The 19,929-nt window shown below is 39.0% G+C and overlaps 1 protein-coding gene across 2 annotated transcripts in view; it reads left to right on the plus strand.

Moving 5' to 3' along the window:
- TPD52 (tumor protein D52) overlaps positions 1-19,929 on the plus strand; it is a 132,415-nt gene that overhangs the window by 104,379 nt on the left and 8,107 nt on the right. For both annotated transcript variants that reach the window (XM_030937562.1, XM_010378487.2), the window contains exons 3-5: positions 8,405-8,553; positions 10,248-10,349; positions 19,154-19,202. In XM_030937562.1, the coding sequence (XP_030793422.1) occupies positions 8,405-8,553; positions 10,248-10,349; positions 19,154-19,202 (300 nt within the window). The remainder of the gene's footprint in view (positions 1-8,404; positions 8,554-10,247; positions 10,350-19,153; positions 19,203-19,929) is intronic.

Genomic DNA, 19,929 nt, shown 5'->3' on the forward strand with positions numbered 1-19,929 from the left:
GTCAGATGAATAGTTTGCAAAAATTGTCTCCCATTCTACAGGCTATCTCTTCACTCTGTTGATGATTTCCTTTAATTTAGTCCTATTTGTTTATTTTTGTTTTCGTTGCCTGTGTTTCTGAGGTCTTAGCTATGAAATCTTTGTTTAGACCAATGCCCTGAAGTGTTTCTTCTATGTTTTCTTCTAGTAGTTTTATGGTTTTGGGTCCTTAGTTCATTTTGAGTTGATCTTTGCGTATGGTGATAGACACATCAGAGATACTTAATCATGCTCTTTATGCTTTTAAGGTCACTCTATTTTTTTTTTTTTTTTTTATTATACTTTAAGTTCTAGGGTACATGTGCATAACGTGCAGGTTTGTTACATATGTATACTTATGCCATGTTGGTGTGCTGCACCCATCAACTCGTCAGCACCCATCAATTCATCATTTATATCTTGTATAACTCCCCAATGCAAGCCCTCCCTCCTCCCCCCTCCCCCCTCCCCATGATAGGCCCCAGTGCGTGATGTTCCCCTTCCCGAGTCCAAGTGATCTCATTGTTCAGTTCCCACCTATGAGTGAGAACATGCGGTGTTTGGTTTTCTGTTCTTGTGATAGTTTGCTAAGAATGATGGTTTCCAGCTGCATCCATGTCCCTACAAAGGACGCAAACTCATCCTTTTTTATGGCTGCATAGTATTCCATGGTGTATATGTGCCACATTTTCTTAATCCAGTCTGTCACAGATGGACATTTGGGTTGATTCCAAGTCTTTGCTATTGTGAATAGTGCCGCAATAAACATACGTGTACATGTGTCTTTGTAGTAGAATAATTTATAATCCTTTGGGTATATACCCAGTAGTGGGATGGCTGGGTCATATGGTACATCTAGTTCTAGATCCTTGAGGAATTGCCATACTGTTTTCCATAATGGTTGAACTAGTTTACAATCCCACCAACAGTGTAAAAGTGTTCCTATTTCTCCACATCCTCTCCAACACCTGTTGTTTCCTGACTTCTTAATGATTGCCATTCTAACTGGTGTGAGATGGTATCTCATTGTGGTTTTGATTTGCATTTCTCTGATGGCGAGTGATGATGAGCATTTTTTCCTGTGTCTGTTGGCTGTATGAATATCTTCTTTTGAGAAATGTCTGTTCATATCCTTTCCCCACTTTTTGATGGGGTTGTTTGTTTTTTTCTCGTATATTTGTTTGAGTTCTTTGTAGATTCTGGATATTAGCCCTTTGTCAGATGAGTAGGTTGCAAAAATTTTCTCCCATTCTGTAGGTTGCCTGTTCACTCTGATGGTAGTTTCTTTTGCTGTGCAAAAGCTCTTTAGTTTAATTAGATCCCATTTGTCAATTTTTGCTTTTGCTGCCGTTGCTTTTGGTGTTTTAGACATGAAGTCCTTGCCCATGCCTATGTCCTGAATGGTACTACCTAGATTTTCTTCTAGGGTTTTTATGGTATTAGGTCTAACATTTAAGTCTCTAATCCATCTTGAATTAATCTTCGTATAAGGGGTAAGGAAAGGATCCAGTTTCAGCTTTCTACTTATGGCTAGCCAATTTTCCCAGCACCATTTATTAAATAGGGAATCCTTTCCCCATTTCTTGTTTCTCTCAGGTTTGTCAAAGATCAGATGGCTGTAGATGTGTGGTATTATTTCTGAGGACTCTGTTCTGTTCCATTGATCTATATCTCTGTTTTGGTACCAGTACCATGCTGTTTTGGTGACTGTAGCCTTGTAGTATAGTTTGAAGTCAGGTAGCGTGACGCCTCCAGCTTTGTCCTTTTGACTTAGGATTGTCTTGGCAATGCGGGCCCTTTTTTGGTTCCATATGAACTTTAAAGCAGTTTTTTCCAATTCTGTGAAGAAACTCATTGGTAGCTTGATGGGGATGACATTGAATCTATAAATAACCTTGGGGATTATGGCCATTTTCACGATATTGATTCTTCCTATCCATGAGCATGGTATGTTCTTCCATTTGTTTGTGTCCTCTTTTATTTCACTGAGCAGTGGTTTGTAGTTCTCCTTGAAGAGGTCCTTTACATCCCTTGTAAGCTGGATTCCTAGATATTTTATTCTCTTTGAAGCCATTGTGAATGGAAGTTCATTCCTGATTTGGCTCTCTGCTTGTCTGTTACTGGTGTATAAGAATGCTTGTGATTTTTGCACATTAATTTTGTATCCTGAGACTTTGCTGAAGTTGCTTATCAGCTTAAGGAGATTTTGGGCTGAGACGATGGGGTTTTCTAAATATACAATCATGTCATCTGCAAACAGGGACAATTTGACTTCTTCTTTTCCTAACTGGATACCCTTGATTTCTTTCTCTTGCCTGATTGCCCTAGCCAGAACTTCCAACACTATGTTGAATAGGAGTGGTGAGAGAGGGCATCCCTGTCTTGTGCCAGTTTTCAAAGGGAATTTTCCCAGTTTTTGCCCATTCAGTATGATATTAGCTGTGGGTTTGTCATAAATAGCTCTTATTATTTTGAGGTACGTTCCATCAATACCGAATTTATTGAGCGTTTTTAGCATGAAGGGCTGTTGAATTTTGTCAAAAGCCTTTTCTGCATCTATTGAGACAATCATGTGGTTCTTGTCTTTGGTTCTGTTTATATGCTGGATTACGTTTATTGATTTGCGAATGTTGAACCAGCCTTGCATCCCAGGGATGAAGCCCACTTGATCATGGTGGATAAGCTTTTTGATGTGCTGCTGAATCCGGTTTGCCAGTATTTTATTGAGAATTTTTGCATCAATGTTCATCAGGGATATTGGTCTAAAATTCTCTTTTTTTGTTGTGTCTCTGCCAGGCTTTGGTATCAGGATGATGTTGGCCTCATAAAATGAGTTAGGGAGGATTCCCTCTTTTTCTATTGATTGGAATAGTTTCAGAAGGAATGGTACCAGCTCCTCCTTGTACCTCTGGTAGAATTCAGCTGTGAATCCATCTGGTCCTGGACTTTTTTTGGTGGGTAGGCTATTAATTGTTGCCTCAATTTCAGAGCCTGCTATTGGTCTATTCAGGGATTCAACTTCTTCCTGGTTTAGCCTTGGGAGAGTGTAAGTGTCCAGGAATTTATCCATTTCTTCTAGATTTTCTAGTTGATTTGCGTAGAGGCGTTTATAGTATTCTCTGATGGTAGTTTGTATTTCTGTGGGGTCAGTGGTGATATCCCCTTTATCATTTTTTATTGCATCTATTTGATTCCTCTCTCTTTTCTTCTTTATTAGCCTTGCTAGCGGTCTGTCAATTTTGTTGATCTTTTCAAAAAACCAACTCCTGGATTCATTGATTTTTTGGAGGGTTTTTTGTGTCTCTATCTCCTTCAGTTCGGCTCTGATCTTAGTTATTTCTTGCCTTCTGCTAGCTTTTGAATGTGTTTGCTCTTGCCTCTCTAGTTCTTTTAATTGTGATGTTAGAGTGTCAATTTTAAATCTTTCCTGCTTTCTCTTGTGGGCATTTAGTGCTATAAATTTCCCTCTACACACTGCTTTAAATGTGTCCCAGAGATTCTGGTATGTTGTATCTTTGTTCTCATTGGTTTCAAAGAACATCTTTATTTCCGCTTTCATTTCGTTATGTACCCAGTAGTCATTCAGGAGCAGGTTGTTCAGTTTCCATGTAGTTGAGCGGTTTTGATTGAGTTTCTTAGTCCTGAGTTCTAGTTTGATTGCACTGTGGTCTGAGAGACAGTTTGTTATAATTTCTGTTCTTTTACATTTGCTGAGGAGTGCTTTACTTCCAATTATGTGGTCAATTTTGGAATAAGTGCGATGTGGTGCTGAGAAGAATGTATATTCTGTTGATTTGGGGTGGAGAGTTCTATAGATGTCTATTAGGTCCGCTTGGTGCAGAGATGAGTTCAATTCCTGGATATCCTTGTTAACTTTCTGTCTCGTTGATCTGTCTAATGTTGACAGCGGAGTGTTGAAGTCTCCCATTATTATTGTATGGGAGTCTAAGTCTCTTTGTAAGTCTCTAAGGACTTGCTTTATGAATCTGGGTGCTCCTGTATTGGGTGCATATATATTTAGGAGAGTTAGCTCTTCCTGTTGAATTGATCCCTTTACCATTATGTAATGGCCTTCTTTGTCTCTTTTGATCTTTGATGGTTTAAAGTCTGTTTTATCAGAGACAAGGATTGCAACCCCTGCTTTTTTTTGTTCTCCATTTGCTTGGTAGATCTTCCTCCATCCCTTTATTTTGAGCCTATGTATGTCTCTGCATGTGAGATGGGTCTCCTGAATACAGCCGACTGATGGGTCTTGACTCTTTATCCAGTTTGCCAGTCTGTGTCTTTTAATTGGAGCATTTAGTCCATTAACATTTAAGGTTAATATTGTTATGTGTGAACTTGATCCTGCCATTATGATATTAACTGGTTATTTTGCTCGTTAGTCGATGCAGTTTCTTCCTAGCCTCGATGGTCTTTACATTTTGGCATGTTTTTGTGATGGCTGGTACCGGTTGTTCCTTTCCATGTTTAGGGCTTCCTTCAGGGTCTCTTGTAAGGCAGGCCTGGTGGTGACAAAATCTGTAAGCATTTGCTTATCTGTAAAGGATTTTATTTCTCCTTCACTTATGAAACTTAGTTTGGCTGGATATGAAATTCTGGGTTTAAAATTCTTTTCTTTAAGAACGTTGAATATTGGCCCCCACTCTCTTCTGGCTTGTAGAGTTTCTGCCGAGAGATCTGCTGTTAGTCTGATGGGCTTCCCTTTGTGGGTAACCCGACCTTTCTCTCTGGCTGCCCTTAAGATTTTTTCCTTCATTTCAACTTTGGTGAATCTGGCAATGATGTGTCTTGGAGTTGCTCTTCTGGAGGAGTATCTTTGTGGCGTTCTCTGTATTTCCTGAATTTGAATGTTGTCCTGCCCTACTAGGTTGGGGAAGTTCTCCTGGATGATATCCTGAAGAGTGTTTTCCAACTTGGTTCCATTTTCCCCCTCACTTTCAGGCACCCCAATCAGACGTAGATTTGGTCTTTTTACGTAATCCCATACTTCTTGCAGGCTTTGCTCATTTCTTTTTCTTCTTTTTTCTTTTGGTTTCTCTTCTCGCTTCATTTCATTCATTTGATCTTCAATCGCTGATACTCTTTCTTCCAGTTGATCGAGTCGGTTACTGAAGCTTGTGCATTTGTCACGTATTTCTCGTGTCATGGTTTTCATCTCTGTCATTTCGTTTATGATCTTCTCTGCATTAATTAGTCTAGCTGTCAATTCTTCCACTCTTTTTTCAAGATTTTTAGTTTCTTTGCGCTGGGTACGTAATTCCTCCTTTAGCTCTGATAAGTTTGATGGACTGAAGCCTTCTTCTCTCCTCTCGTCCAAGTCATTCTCTGACCAGCTTTGATCCGTTGCTGGCGATGGGCTGCGCTCCTTCGCAGGGGGAGATGCGCTCTTATTTTTTGAATTTCCAGCTTTTCTGCCCTGCTTCTTCCCCATCTTTGTGGTTTTATCTGTCTCTGGTCTTTGATGGTGGTGACGTACTGATGGGGTTTTGGTATAGGTGTCCTTCCTGTTTGATAGTTTTCCTTCTGACAGTCAGAAGGACTGTCTGTTGGTCTGTTGGAGATTGCTTGAGGTCCACTCCAGACCCTGTTTGCCTGGGTATCAGCAGCAGAGGTTGCCGAAGATAGAATATTGCTGAACAGCGAGTGTACCTGTCTGATTCTTCCTTTGGAAGTTTCCTCTCAGGGGTGTACTCCACCCTGTGAGGTGTGGGGTGTCAGACTGCCCCTAGTGGGGGATTTCTCCCAGCTAGGCTACTCAGGGGTCAGAGACACACCTGAGCAGGCAGTCTGTCCGTTCTCAGATCTCAACCTCCGCGTTGGGAGATCCACGGCTCTCCCCAAAGCTGTCAGACAGAGTCGTTGGCGTCTGCACCGGCTCCCGCTACTTCCCCTGTTGGTCTTCAGCTGTGCGCTGTCCCCAGAGGTGGAGACTACAGAGACAGGCAGGCTTCCTTGAGCTGCTGTGAGCTCCACCCAATTCGAGCTTCCCAGCGGCTTTGTTTACCTACTTAAGCCTCAGCAATGGCGGGCGCCCCTCCCCCAGCCTCGCTGCTGCCTTGCGGATAGATCGCGGCAGACTGCTGTGTTAGCAGTGAGGGAGGCTTCGTGGGCGTGGGACCCTCCCGGCCAGGATTGGGATATATTCTCCTGGTGTGCCTGTATGCTTACAGCGCAGTATTGGGGTGGGAGTTACCCGATTTTCCAGGTGTTGTGTGTCTCAGTTCCCCTGGCTAGGAAAACGGATCCCCTTCCCCCTTGCGCTTCCAGGTGAGGCGATGCCTCGCCCTGCTTCAGCTCTCGCTGGTCAGGCTGCAGCAGCTGACCAGCATCGATTGTCCGGCACTCCCTAGTGAGATGACCCCAGTACCTCAGTTGAAAATGCAGAAATCACCGGTCTTCTGTGTTGCTCGCGCTGGGAGTTGGAGACTGGAGCTGTTCCTATTCGGCCATCTTGCTCCGCCCCAGGTCACTCTATTTTACATGTGTATGTTGAATTAAGAAATCGCAGCCATGATGTGCTGGGCTAGGTGTGTTAGCAGCACAAGCTACCCAACAAAGGTGGGGAATATACTGTGTTGTGCATTGTTCAGAAAGATTTACAGTGGTTTGTCTTTGCAGCTTTCATTAGAGGAAGTGAGTACCTCAGAGAAGGCTAAGGGGTGGGAAACTTACCATTTAAGTCTATTCTTAGAAGTGTCTGAAGATTTGGAGTTTGAAGTAGAAACAGAGGAATTGGGAAGCTTAAGAGAGTGTACATGAGAATTCAGCCAGTAAACTGAGACGTGCATTCAGAAAACCTAGATAGAAATTCTGGTTCCTCCATTATTTGTTTGATGACTTTGGGCAAATCATTTAATTTACTTAATTTTGAACCTTATTTTTTCCTCTTTTTTTGTCCTTTTCTTCTCATATTCCACTTTGTCAGTGTATATCTTAAAATGTGACTTACAAAACTGGGTCCAGTACTTGTGACTCTGACAAGCACAGGGGATTATTTATTTGTTCTGAGGGACCTCTGTTCCAGTTAATCTTGTCTGAGTGATGATGTAGGTTCTTCTTCTTCTTCTTCTTTTTTTTTTCTTTCTTGGCAGCTGCATCACATTTGATTTATCCTGTTCTCCGTTGCACTGATTTTCTTTGTTTCGTGTTCTCTAAAGATTTAATCGTCTGTGAATACATTTGACTGACTCTATGCTATTTTTAAAGGGGCATGTTGTCTTTGAAATCACAGAAATACCATGCAGGTCAGGGCTGAGAGTATGGCTTTGCAACAAGCCAGGAGACGCATTTCTCTGAGGGTCTTGAATGTTAATGGATATACTTTAGGGGGCTAGTTTTTCAATTTCCTGGGACCTAAAGTCTCTTCCACATGGTGTCTCTTTTTCTCTGAAATAGACTGTCTGCTCTCTTCCCTGTTTCTGAAACAGAGTCCACCCTTTTCTCTTTTTTCCTGGATTAGCCTTTTGTTCTATTCTGTCCGTTTTTTCCTTTTCTTCATAGCTCCTGCTTACAGTTTTAGCTTCCTCAGTCATATTTAAGCTTTCCATACCTTTCATAATCTCACTGTGGCCTACCTATTACCTCAAGGCTTCTTCAAGTCATTTCAGCTTCTACTCATAATGTCATCTTACTTCTCAAACTAGATTCCTGAGTGAGAGCGATTGAATAGTTGAGCACCTCTTTTCACACCGGGCTCATCCACTGGCTCTTGATGGGTGGCTCTCAGTGGGTCAGGGCCCACCTCTAACCACCTAGCCAAGTCTGGGCAGTCAGCATCAAGGGGTTCACACGAAACTACCACAGGGCTCTCAGGAGGCAGTTTGGTTTATTATGGCCATGACTTTGCCAGACACAGGGACTGAGTATATGTATCCAGTATATATACTCATCAAATATGCAAGGAGGTTGGATTTGGGTTTGGCTTGGTTATATGTGTTTTGGTAGGGGATGGAGATTATTTTGATTTAGTATACAAATACAAGTTTTGTAGGCATTCAAATAGAAATGTCTAGGCTGGAAAGGCAGACCCACAGGTTGGGAGAGTGGATGTTAGAGTACTTTATCAAGTATTATGTGTGTAGAACTTTGAGTCCTAAACTTACATGAGATAGCTGAGTAAGGAAGTATAGGGAGAGAGGAGAAGGCCCAAAACAACTTAAGATGGGATTATAAAGAGCTCCCATGGAGGAGGAGAGAGAAGCTCTACAGGAGAGATCAGCAAATAACCAGTTTACTCAATAACATTATACATTGTTTTTAGAGAGAAAGATAAATGATTCAAAAAAATGTTTAATGACTGGAATTTTCAATATAGTTCTGTGCTAATAATCTTAACTTACTGAACGACTTTTGCTACATTCCTACCCTAACCCCTTCCTCATAGGTAGAAGAAGAAATCCAGACTCTGTCTCAAGTGTTAGCAGCAAAAGAGAAGCATCTAGCAGAGATCAAGCGGAAACTTGGAATCAATTCTCTACAGGAACTAAAACAGAACATTGCCAAAGGGTGGCAAGACGTGACAGCAACATCTGCGTATGTTCCCTTGATCATACACTGCCCTTGGGAATGTAAAGGACACTGTCGTGCCTTTTGTCTGGGGAGGGGAAGAAAAAGAGGATGAGGATGCTTCAGCAGCTTTTCTTTGGACGACACGGCATACTTTTTTTTCTGACTTTCAAGTGTACCTGCCTTTTTCGTAACTTAGATTTTTCCAGACCATTTATTCTAAGGAACAGAAAGAAATATTCTAAGGAACAGAAAGAAAGCTAGCCAGTTGGAGAAATAAAATTCAAGTCCCATAAGTGTTATGTATTGACTTGTCACAAATATGTACATTGTGTCCTTTAGTCCTCAGAATAACCCAGTAAGAATGGGTGGCAAGATAACCCTGGATAAGGAAACAGGCTCAGACAAATTAAGTTTTCAGGTCACAAACCTCTCAAAGTGTGGATGGGGATTCAAACTCAGGTCTGGAGCCAGTCTTTATTATTATTATTAATTTATTTTTTTAACCTTGCTCTGTATGTATCATAAGATTCTCAGGTCATAGTCTCAGATATATGCTCTTGGCAGAGGTCAATCCCTTAAGCTTTTTGTCTTTATGACCACATATACTATGATATAGCATTATCATAATGCAGTTTTGTTTCCCGGCACAAGGAGGAGCAAGCTTCTAGCAGCAGAATCCGAACTGCTCTGTCTTCTGTATTGAGAACCATCGGCAGAGCTGGTGAGCGTAGAAGTTGTTTTACAATTTAACTCTCAGAAGTGAGGCCAACTGTATTTAACATGACAGTACTTGAGTCCCCAATCTTTTGGTCCATTTTCTACCCATCTAAGTTGGCAGTGGGAAAACATACAGGAAACTTTTTTTCCGACAGTATTACCATAAACCATGTTTTTTTATTGGTATTTGATCTTGACAGGGTAAGTGAAAATGCCTGAGCATTCTTTCCCATAATGTGGGAATTGTTTTGGTAGGTACGATATTATTTTATTTTTGTTGTTGTTGTCGTCGTTTTTTTGTTTTTGCTTTTCCCTTCTCTAATCTCCAGGTAGCTGGGAAGGAGGTGGCAAATCATACCTTTGCGTGATAGCAGATACCAAACTAGAATAATCTGAAGCATTGCATATTTTACATACTTTGTTGAAAGTCCATGAAGTCCTTATTTGGTAGCTCTAAAGACATGCAAAATTTTTTAAAAAGTATGCCCATAAAATGTATTTGGATAATAAAATACAAATGAGTCCTACTTATGCCAACAACTAATTGCTTCCGGCCCTTTTTTAGGAAATCAAGTTGACAAAGGCATCTGAGGAATTTGATTTCATTTTTGTTTTGTTTAGATTATGTGGAATAATTCAAAATTTGTTTAGATTTTGGAAAAGAACAAGAGGTGTGAGTTCTTTCAGGCCTTTGCTTATTTTCATCTTTGTTTTATGATTATTTTTAGCCCTTACCTTGACTTCTTTGGCCCTGACTTTATAGGCCTCTGTCTTTCTGGCTGGACTAGGGCACTGCAGAAGATTGTGCCTGAGCTTAGGGTTGAACATACGAAGATGCGGTGATGCTGCCCTGCTGGTTATGAAGGATTTTAGAAGTTCTGAAAAATGTTTTCTCTTTTTGAGAGTTCTCCAGCAGGTGGTGACCACTGCACTTGAAACAATTAATATTAGAAAAGATCAGCTGACCCTTCTTTGCTCTGTGTGTTTATAATTTAATATAGTTACAAGAAGACATCTGAAACTTTGTCCCAGGCTGGACAGAAGGCCTCAGCTGCTTTTTCATCTGTTGGCTCAGTCATCACCAAAAAACTGGAAGACGTAAAGTATGTCCTTGTTTTTCCTTGCTCATTAAGTAGCTGACGCAAATTAAAATGTTATTGTTGTTGCATCTGTTTCCTGACCTTGGCTGTAGTTGATGCTAGCTACTTCTGTTAGAGTGAGGGAGGGCACTCCTTCAAACTCGTACCTGGAAGACTCACCTAAGGTCTTCTAGGCCGAGCATTCTGACATCAAATGATCATCTGATGATCATTTAAGGTTGTTGAAAAGTTCTGGTTGTGAACTTCTGTGTGTCTTTTTAATTCTTCATGATCATGCAGGGTAAGTATGTCTTTGGTTGCAAATTTGTGATTGTGGGCAAAGCCTGGTGTGTTACTAGGGGTGACAACAGGAGCGTTGAAGTGCACGCTTCGATTCAAACTTGGCTTCATGTTCTGTATGTGACATTTTATACCATGGTGTGATTACAACATGCTCATTTGTGCACTGATTTATTCTAACCGGTAAGCTGTAACTGCGTTCATGCTTAGGCCAAAATCTTGATTTTGAGTTGTTGCCTTTTTTTTTTTTTTTGCATTTGTACTTTAGATTAGTCTGCAGAGTTTTCCTTGCCATTTTGATAAAACCCTTCACAGTGCTTTTGTGTCCCCCCTTCACTCATGTGGATTAGGATAGTGATGAAAATGACAAATGTGGTTTAAGTCAGCTGTGCTTCTGTTGGCATGCAAGATTTGTGTTTTTTAAAAAATGCTCAGATTGCATGGCTTTGTGTTTTGCATTTGTGGGGAAAGTGTATCTTACAACCAGAATTTCTTGGTTGAATAGGTTTGGTCAATTTATGTGTTATACTTTATACAAAATAACTAAATTCCTCGCTCATTATATTTGGACTGTCATCGTCTAAGCATAATGTAATAAACATAGCTTTCTTGAATTCTCTTGACAATTATGTATATATCTATTAGGTGTTCATTTTCTCTATGCTGACTGAATTGTGTAGCAGTTTAGAGCCCAGGGAAAACATTATACGTTTTAAAACTTAGGTTATTTAATTGTTTTAGATTTATCAGAACTTCTTTCTTTTTTAATGCTTACTCTGGCTTCTTACAGATTGCAAGCCTTTTCACATTCCTTTAGGTAAGGAGAGTTTGAACCATCACTGCAGTCTAGCAGTTGTATAAGAAAAGTGTGCTGAGATTAGATTACTATGCTATGTTGGATGATCGTGTTTGTCCAGTACATAATTTTCTTGCATTTGGAGTATCTTTTTCTCTAGTGCATTCCTAATTTCAAGGGAGGGTTTCTTGTATACCATGGGTAATTGATAAATTAAAAGAAGTATTTGACACTGTGGTTCAACGGATATGGAAATGATTTTGACATTTCTTTTTTACTTTTTTCTTTGGTAAAAAGAAGCAGCTTTACCGTGGCATGCAAAATTCCTCCCTTTTAATGTCTGACTTTGTTTTTGATGCTTTTGTTTCTTTGGTACTTTTGTAAGGATGTTGGAATTCTTCACCTGGGTTTCATTATGCAATTGTAATAGACTGCATATGTACTGCCTCCTGATGTTAGTCTTCCATCTTCTATTGGTTACTCTACTTTTTTTTTTTTTTTTTTTAAATTGTGGTAAAATATACATAAGGTAAAATCTACCATTACTCTGTACTTTTTAATACTTGTTTTACTAGCTTATAGTTTTTACGATTTTATTATTTCTTTATACTTGTTATATTCTCAATGTCCACAAGGCAACTTCATGGTTTGAAAAAGGAAAAAGTATATTAAGCTAAAAAAAGCACATTAAAAAGATGTTAGCTCAAACTATGCCTTATAGAAAGAGACTTTGTGATGCTGAGCAAACCTCTGTCTTTCCCAGGCAGACTCTATGATTATCTAATTAGTTGTTGGAGGCATCTAAGGTGGAGGAAAGTCTTTAGAATGTAAGCAGGAAGGATAATATAGTAGTCTTCATCTCTGTTCCTATTGATGAAGATTATTTTCTTAAGCAATCACTCATGGTAGTCTAGCTACTTGCCTTTTTAAGTAAGCAAACAGGTACTTATAGCTTCTGTCTCGGTGACACTTAGCCCTGGAAGTCAGAGTAAATTATAGGGATATATAAACTCTAAATGTTGAACTATTTAAAGCTAAAATTATGCTAAAAAAATCAAGTAACCAATGATAGGTGATTGTGCATCGTTGGCATTCAGTTAAAAAGTGCTCTAAGTAACTGAATACATCACCCATTCTGCTGACATTAGAGTGTCTACTGTGGACAGGTCCCATGGGCATAACCGTAAAGAAGACATGGCTTTTATTAGAATCAAGCTTAAAATCTTAGAGTGGAGTAGGGGAAAAGTGGGGACTTGGGATAAGTTAAGAATGGAAGACCCTCATCAGTACTGGTTATAAAATGTTAGATGTGATGCAAACATCAATATAAGATATAAAAGTAAGGGCTATTGAGGACGATGTTTCTTCAGTACACACCACTAGACTTTTCTATACCTTTAAAGAATACCTTTCTATACCTTAAAGCCATACCTAGATATGGCTCAGTGTGTGCTGTCTTATTAATTCATCAACAACAAATTACGTTTTGCAACCCTTTTCTAGCTCATTTTACAGTCACTTTGTCCATTTTATTTAAAAAATACTGAGATTATGCTGTACCATTTTCAGTCTTGTTTTTAATAAATATTAAGTTTTTATGAATATTTAATTGCCCATCAGTATGTGAGGGTTAAAGTAAGGCTTTTGATTAAAATTTGGAAATGAGAGAAATGAGATTATCTTTTGAAAGTTAAACTTTGTAATTCTTACAAATCAAAGGTTAGGTAAAAGCATTTTAAAAAATAATTCCAAGGCCAAGAAGTGATTGTGTTCTGATTTAATGTGTTCACATACATAAAAAAAAACCTACATCTTTTAGATTATGTGAGTCACAGAGGCAAATATTGGCCACATTCCCTCAAGAACTATCCAAGGAAAGAGAGCTTAGGCTGTAGATTTTGAGTGTTACAATCCCAGCAATAATCCCACGGAGATGGATGCAGTAGGCTCCTTTTGCTAAGTGCTATGACTAGTTGGTTAATCCTTAATCCCACTCACTGTTTGTTTTAGGTCCATTTTACCTGGCAAACTTATACCAGTGATTTTACTCCCTAATGTAATTATGGATATAGAAGGAGAAAATGCACCAGTTTTGCCAACCTGAATGTATTAGACTCAGCAACAGTTTTTATTTTACATAGTTGATAAATCAGCACTTGGGATTTAGATATTTGCCTTATGCCTTTTTTGTGGGGAGGGAGATGTATAAGGAAACAGAGCGAGCTGCTTTTGATGTCCTGAGAATGAGGGGTGGTGGTGGTAGTGAGGCCAAGGAGGATGTGGTCCTGAAGCAGCCCGCTTTTCCCTCAGGTGGTATGATTATATTTCCCCTCCCATTTGCGTATTTTCTATGCCTATATGAAAGTATTGACTCATGCCATTAGCATTTTGAGGGAAACTTTAAAAGAACCTTCTCATTTCAGTCAGTGCCAGGGTTAAACATAAAATTTTGGTATTATTAAAAGCATACTGTAATATTCAGTAGACACATTTGTCTAATATTTTTGGTATATTTAAGAGGAAGTGCTAATTAATTTTGCCTTTATTTCCAAAGAAAATTTCTCCTTTTTAAATGTGTGTTTCTTCGTGTACCCCTGTAGATATTTATTTGTTTTGGGCTCATTAAAGTCTTGCTAGACAATTCCGTTTTGCTGAAAATTTCCACCACTTAATGGGAAGAGAAATGATCTCTTTCCTCGTGTCAGAAAAAGAATGTCTTTTGATTAGAATTTGAAACACTTTAATGAACTTTTCTGTGTTTCATGCTCATATTCCCAATTTTAGTTATCAAAATTGTTTATTCATTTATTCATTCATTCTTTCACTCAGAAGTATTTATTGAGTGCTAACTATGTGCCAGGCATTGCTGTAGACTATAGGGGTGGAGCTGAAAACCAAAATAATGCTGAAATTTGAAAGCTTCAAGGTGATGTGCTTATATTTCCCCTCCTGTTTGCATATTTTCTATGCATATGTGAAAGTATAATATACAGTAGATGTTAATTCGTGTTTCAATTAAAGTCACGTGTTATAATAACAATTAACATTTATAAGCCCAGTGAGACAATAGTACCTCAGAAGTAGGTACTATTATTGTTTTGATATTTTAGATGAGGAAACTGAGCCATAGAGAGATTAAGTGACTTCCCCAAGGTTGCCCAGCAGGTGTAAGTGGCTGATCACCAGGACTGGAACCAAGCACGCCTAGTCCCGGAGCCTGCACTGTCCTCCTGGGCCTTCCCAGAGTAAAGGTGGTTTAAGACAGTGCCCCTCTGGGCACTGTCCAGCACTTTGAACAATAGCCGCTGTGACCACAACATCAAGAGATTGTGTGAGGGCAAAGTGGAATAATATTACATCGATAGCTGTGAAAAGCATACGTGGTACATAGTAAGCATTCCAACATGTTAGCCATTAACTGTTCTTCTCCTCCTTCCTGTGCTGTGACTTCCTTCCTTCTCCTCCCTCTGCCCCCTCCCCTGTTATTATTATTAAGGATGAAAGGATCTGATAACTGTTAGAAACAAGGAATTCTTTTAAAAAAATCAGTTCAGCTGTTTTTTAAAAAAAGACTTTTCAAATAAAAGTAAATGCAGTATGAGATTGAAGAGTACTTACTGAGAATCAGATTATCCTGATTTTTTTTTCAGTGTTTTGAGGAGCCCGGGCTTGCATTCCTAGTTTGATTACAGATTAATGTATTTGAGGGTTACAAATAAGATACAACATTTTTAATAAAATGTGCCTTATAGATGGTAACTAATTCTTACAACCTATCTATTAGAGATGATTCTGGTCCTGTAGCAACATGACATTTTGCTTTTGAAGGTTTCCATATTACATTTAAGCTTGAATGAAACTGAAAATGATGCTCATCAAGTTGAAGCTTTGTGTAACTTGCTATAGAGAAGCCAGAAATGAAAGAACAGCCACCCTATAGTTAGATTATGACTAGTTATTAACAAAATTGAATTTCATCTAACTATGGATTATGGGGAGGATCCAGCAACCAGATAGAATTGAAGCTAATGTGTGCTCCTTTTCTTCCTGCTAAAATAGCTACTGTAAAAGCAGAGAGACCTTGTCTTTGACTCTATTAACTGATTTTATTCTGTATATTTATCTTCAAGGTGATATAATCAGAAAAGTGCTCAATACCAAATTCACTTTAGTGATTTTTTCACAAAATAAACACTTAGTCTAACCACTTCCTTGCCTTTCCTTATATATTACCACTGAAACATATTTAGTAGGTATGTGCTGGGTAAAGTGGTATAGAGCCCGACCAATCCACTGCTGGAGGAAGTGATATTTTACATGGGTTCTTAGGGACAGTGACTAGAATTAGCTGTGAAATTTTGAAATGTGTACTTATCCACCTGTTTCCTCATTTTGTTGATACTATTAAATTCAATGTGTGGGTCCCCTGGACAAGGAATTTATCACGTATTTGGCCATTACTCACCTTCTTTTTCAGTGATTTCTGCCAGAATGAATGTCCTAATGAAGAGTTTTGATTATTAGGAACAGAAAGCTATGTAACTTTTAGCTTACCTAAAAAGAAGAATGTGTTGCACAAATACAAAGTTTTTTTGTAATTCAAGAAGAGAAAAGGAAGCAAGGCCAGGCTCCACCCAAACCAGCTCCATCAACTGGGAAATTGAAGTAGCTTCTATTATAGAAACCAAGAAACCTATTCCTCTCCTGTCCTGCCGGATTCCCTGCATGATCACCTCTCCTGACCTCATTTGCTCTACCTCTCTCTGTGCTTGTATTCGATTCTTTCTTTGGGAACTGGTTTCCTCAGCGTTCTGTCAGCTTTCACCTGGTCCCGCCAGATCTTCTTCAACATCTAAGTGTCCAGAAGCTTAGTGTCCTAATTACAATATGCTAGGATAAGAGTCTTAATTGTCTTCACTCCTTCATTTTTCATACATTCCAAACAGTTTGTAGGCCACTGGGAGGTTAGCGGTGGTGGGTGGTGCTTCACTGATCCACTTACCATATCAGTTATGGTAGAAGGTAGTTTGTGGCAATGTGACTATTCCAGGCAGCTTCAGCAGAAGGGTCTGAGGAAGAACAGGTGGCACTTAGAGTTCTGGTGTTGTAAATTTAGAGACTGGGACCAACAGTCTTTGATAGATCCAGGTAGGAAATTTATCAAATTCCTCCCAGAATAGATTATTATAGTCTTATACCGTAGGTATTGACCACCATTGTAGGATAGAGAGAATGATGAGTTACATGTATCTTTTCCTGTTATGTAAGACATTGAGTACAGAGATGCTTAAATATTTCATTGATAATCTTGATTACACAGATTCCCAGCATATTTGACATATATCCATATATCACAATCATTCTCCATGTTATCAGATATTAATGCAAAGTTAGATTTGAGGAGCTACATTGAAGACATGTTACCATTTGTAACAAATGAGTCTTTAAGAAAAGGAAATCATAAGCACACAAAATATTTAAATATAACTGAGAATTAATACCTTGAACCTACACACTTTAACCAAAGGAAAGTTTATTTACCAAAGTCATGCCAGTGGTCAAACTATTATAAGCATAGTAACAATATTAGCAGAATACAGTCATTTTACGAGCCTAGGAATGAAGGCACTCTTATCTCGTGAGGTGGTCTCTATGGGAGATGGCTAAGAGTAGATAACCTTGAACCTGAGTGGTCAGTGAACTGCATTGTCGTTGAGTGGGCAGTTACCCCTTGACTTACTAGGGGTCCTTCCCTGTCCTTGCTTGTATGTGTATATGTGTGTATGTGTGTGTGTGTGCATGCTTCATTTTTGAGGGGAGGCGATAAACATTGAATTAGAAGACCCAAGTTCTATTCTTGATTCTGCTGTGACCTAGGGTAACTCATTTAACTCCTGTATGCCTTACAGCTCTAGGTGAAAGCACTTTAGTTTTCAAAGTGCTATAAAATGCAAGGTGGTATTGTTAGCTCTAGTAACTCCTGGGAATTAATTGGCTCCTGAATAAAAGTAAATTATGTTGGAATAACTTCGATCCCCTCCACCTCAAAAAGTAGGTAATTCTTCATGGCACCAAAAGAATAAAGCTCCTGGGAAGCTAAGTTTTGTCAGCTTTTAATAATGTTGAAGCACCACTATACTAACCTTATTTCTATCTCTTTTTAATGCTGCCTCTTAGTATACGTTCCATTCAGCATTCAATTAGCATGCCTGCTATGAGGTAAAGTATATTTTTATGAAATGTAGTTGGTCTTATGCTTTATTTTTCTTTAATTAGATGTTTAACTTGAACTGTTCTGAATTAGGGAACTAGAATTCCCCTTGAAACAAGCTGTGTGTTTAACCACTCTATCAGTTTTCAGCTACACGTCCTCTAATGTTGGGATGGGTGCAAGAGATCTGTTAAATGTTTTGATTTTGTTTTTTAAAAGTTATTTCTATTTTATTTTGTAAAACCTTTATTTCCTGTCTGAAATCTGTTTACTTCACAAAGTGAGCACTGCTTGTTAACAAACCTTCTCTTGTCCCACCACCTCCGTCTGCATTTGCTTTAGTTACACTCTCCTTTTCTACATCCTTCCCATTTTCACTTCCCTCGTCCCACTGTGACATTTGAAGCCAACTATGATTTAATTCTAGTGTCTGCTTTCATTAGCACTTGCAAGTGATATTACCTCATCTAACCTCTCTAGAGAGGTAGAGGATTTTTAACAATCCGTGTTTGGCTTAAACTTCAGTGTCCATCAAAATCACTTGGAATGCTTGTGAAACCCCTGCTTGCTGGGCCCCACCTCTAGGGCCTCTGATCCTGTAGAGTTGGGGTGGGACCTGAAAATTGGCATTGTGCATGACTTCCCGATAGCTGCAGCAGCAGCTGGTCTGGGGCCCACACTTTGAGAGCTGTTGGCTTAACTGTCCTGCCATCACCACCGTGGGAAGGAAGAAATCCCTTTTCCCTTCTTTGCATTTTTCATCTTGGTAGTAGGAAGGATATTCAAGGTCAGTTGGATAGGATAACAGCATTGGAAACCCTCTGTCCAAAGCGCCTTTGTGAGAGACAAAGGCGCTGTGATCCTCCTTAATTAATATGGATAGATGTGAATGTAACATGGATGAATGAATGTCCTGTGGGCTCAGCGTGCTCTCCTCATCCTTTGGGTCAGCGTTGTGAAGTAGGCAAAGCCGTTTCTATGCTTCTCCCCCTTCTTTTTGGTTCCTGCTTTCCCTGTCTATTATGCTGCTCCCTGATATTGAATCTCATAAGCTTGTCCCACTTGGGTGATGTATGTTCATGTAGAAATTCTGCCAGGGAAGATGTGAATCAAAATGGGGATTTTAGAGCATAGTACCTTAACCAAAATTAAACTGATCTAATGGTGGCATATTCTTGTACCATGACAAGTTGGTTGGGGAAGTGACAGAATTGCTATTTTACCTGGCTTCGTTCCCTCTCCTCACACACGTACTTGACCATATCTATATTACTTATGTCTGAGACTGGCCCTATTCGTGGAATCAAATGCATACTCTTAAAAATATGAGATCAGAAATTGAGAATCTTACATTATAAATACTTGTATGTGTCTGCACATATATGATACAGATAATTATATCTGTTCTTTTGCCGATTGAGAATAATGTTGAAGAGGAATATAATCAATGATATTTTCAAACTAGTTGGATTTTTTTTTCAGTATTTGTATTTACTATTTGTTTTTCTTTTCTCTCCATAGAAACTCCCCAACTTTTAAATCATTTGAAGAAAAGGTCGAAAACTTAAAGGCAAGTAGAGAGATGAACAGGGTGTTTTTGATACATTGCCTGGTGTCTTAATTAACTTTGGTGTGGGAAAATCATTGACATTAATATTTCTTTCTAAAAATATCTAAAGAATGTAAAGAACTTTACTCCTTATGTTACTAGTGGACATTTAAGGTGTTATGTACTCAGTATCTTTTTAGTGTATGCTGTAGCATGGCAGCATGCCACTACTGAAAGGAAATGGACAATTTACAAAGCAATGGCACTTTAGAAATTTGTGCTGCTTTTTGCTTTATTCATTTCAAGTACCTTTGAGGGTGGACAAAATTTAATATAACTTTCTTGTCAACAATTAACAAGAATATAGGAAGCACAAGAAAGAAAACAAAAAATTGGTCCTACCACTCAGACAGTGATATATGTATGTACTGTTACGCTGTTATGCTTTAAAAAAAGAAGTAGCCATACATCATAATCATTTTCCTGTATCAGTTAGTATTCTCTTTCAATGTTATGTGCAATGGCTGCTTGTATATTACCTTTTTTTTTTTTTTTTTTTTTGAGAGGGAGTCTCGCTGTTACCCAGGCTGGAGTGCAGTGGTGTGATCTCGGCTCACTGCAACCTCCACCTCCTGGGTTCAAGCGATTTTCCTGCCTCAGCCTCCTGAGTAGCTGATACTACAGGCGTGTGCCACCACACCAGGCTAATTTTTTGTATTTTTAGTAGAGACGGGGTTTCACTGTGTAA

This window comes from Rhinopithecus roxellana, chromosome 9 (assembly GCF_007565055.1).
Source record: "Rhinopithecus roxellana isolate Shanxi Qingling chromosome 9, ASM756505v1, whole genome shotgun sequence".
Taxonomy (NCBI): Eukaryota; Metazoa; Chordata; class Mammalia; order Primates; family Cercopithecidae; genus Rhinopithecus; species Rhinopithecus roxellana.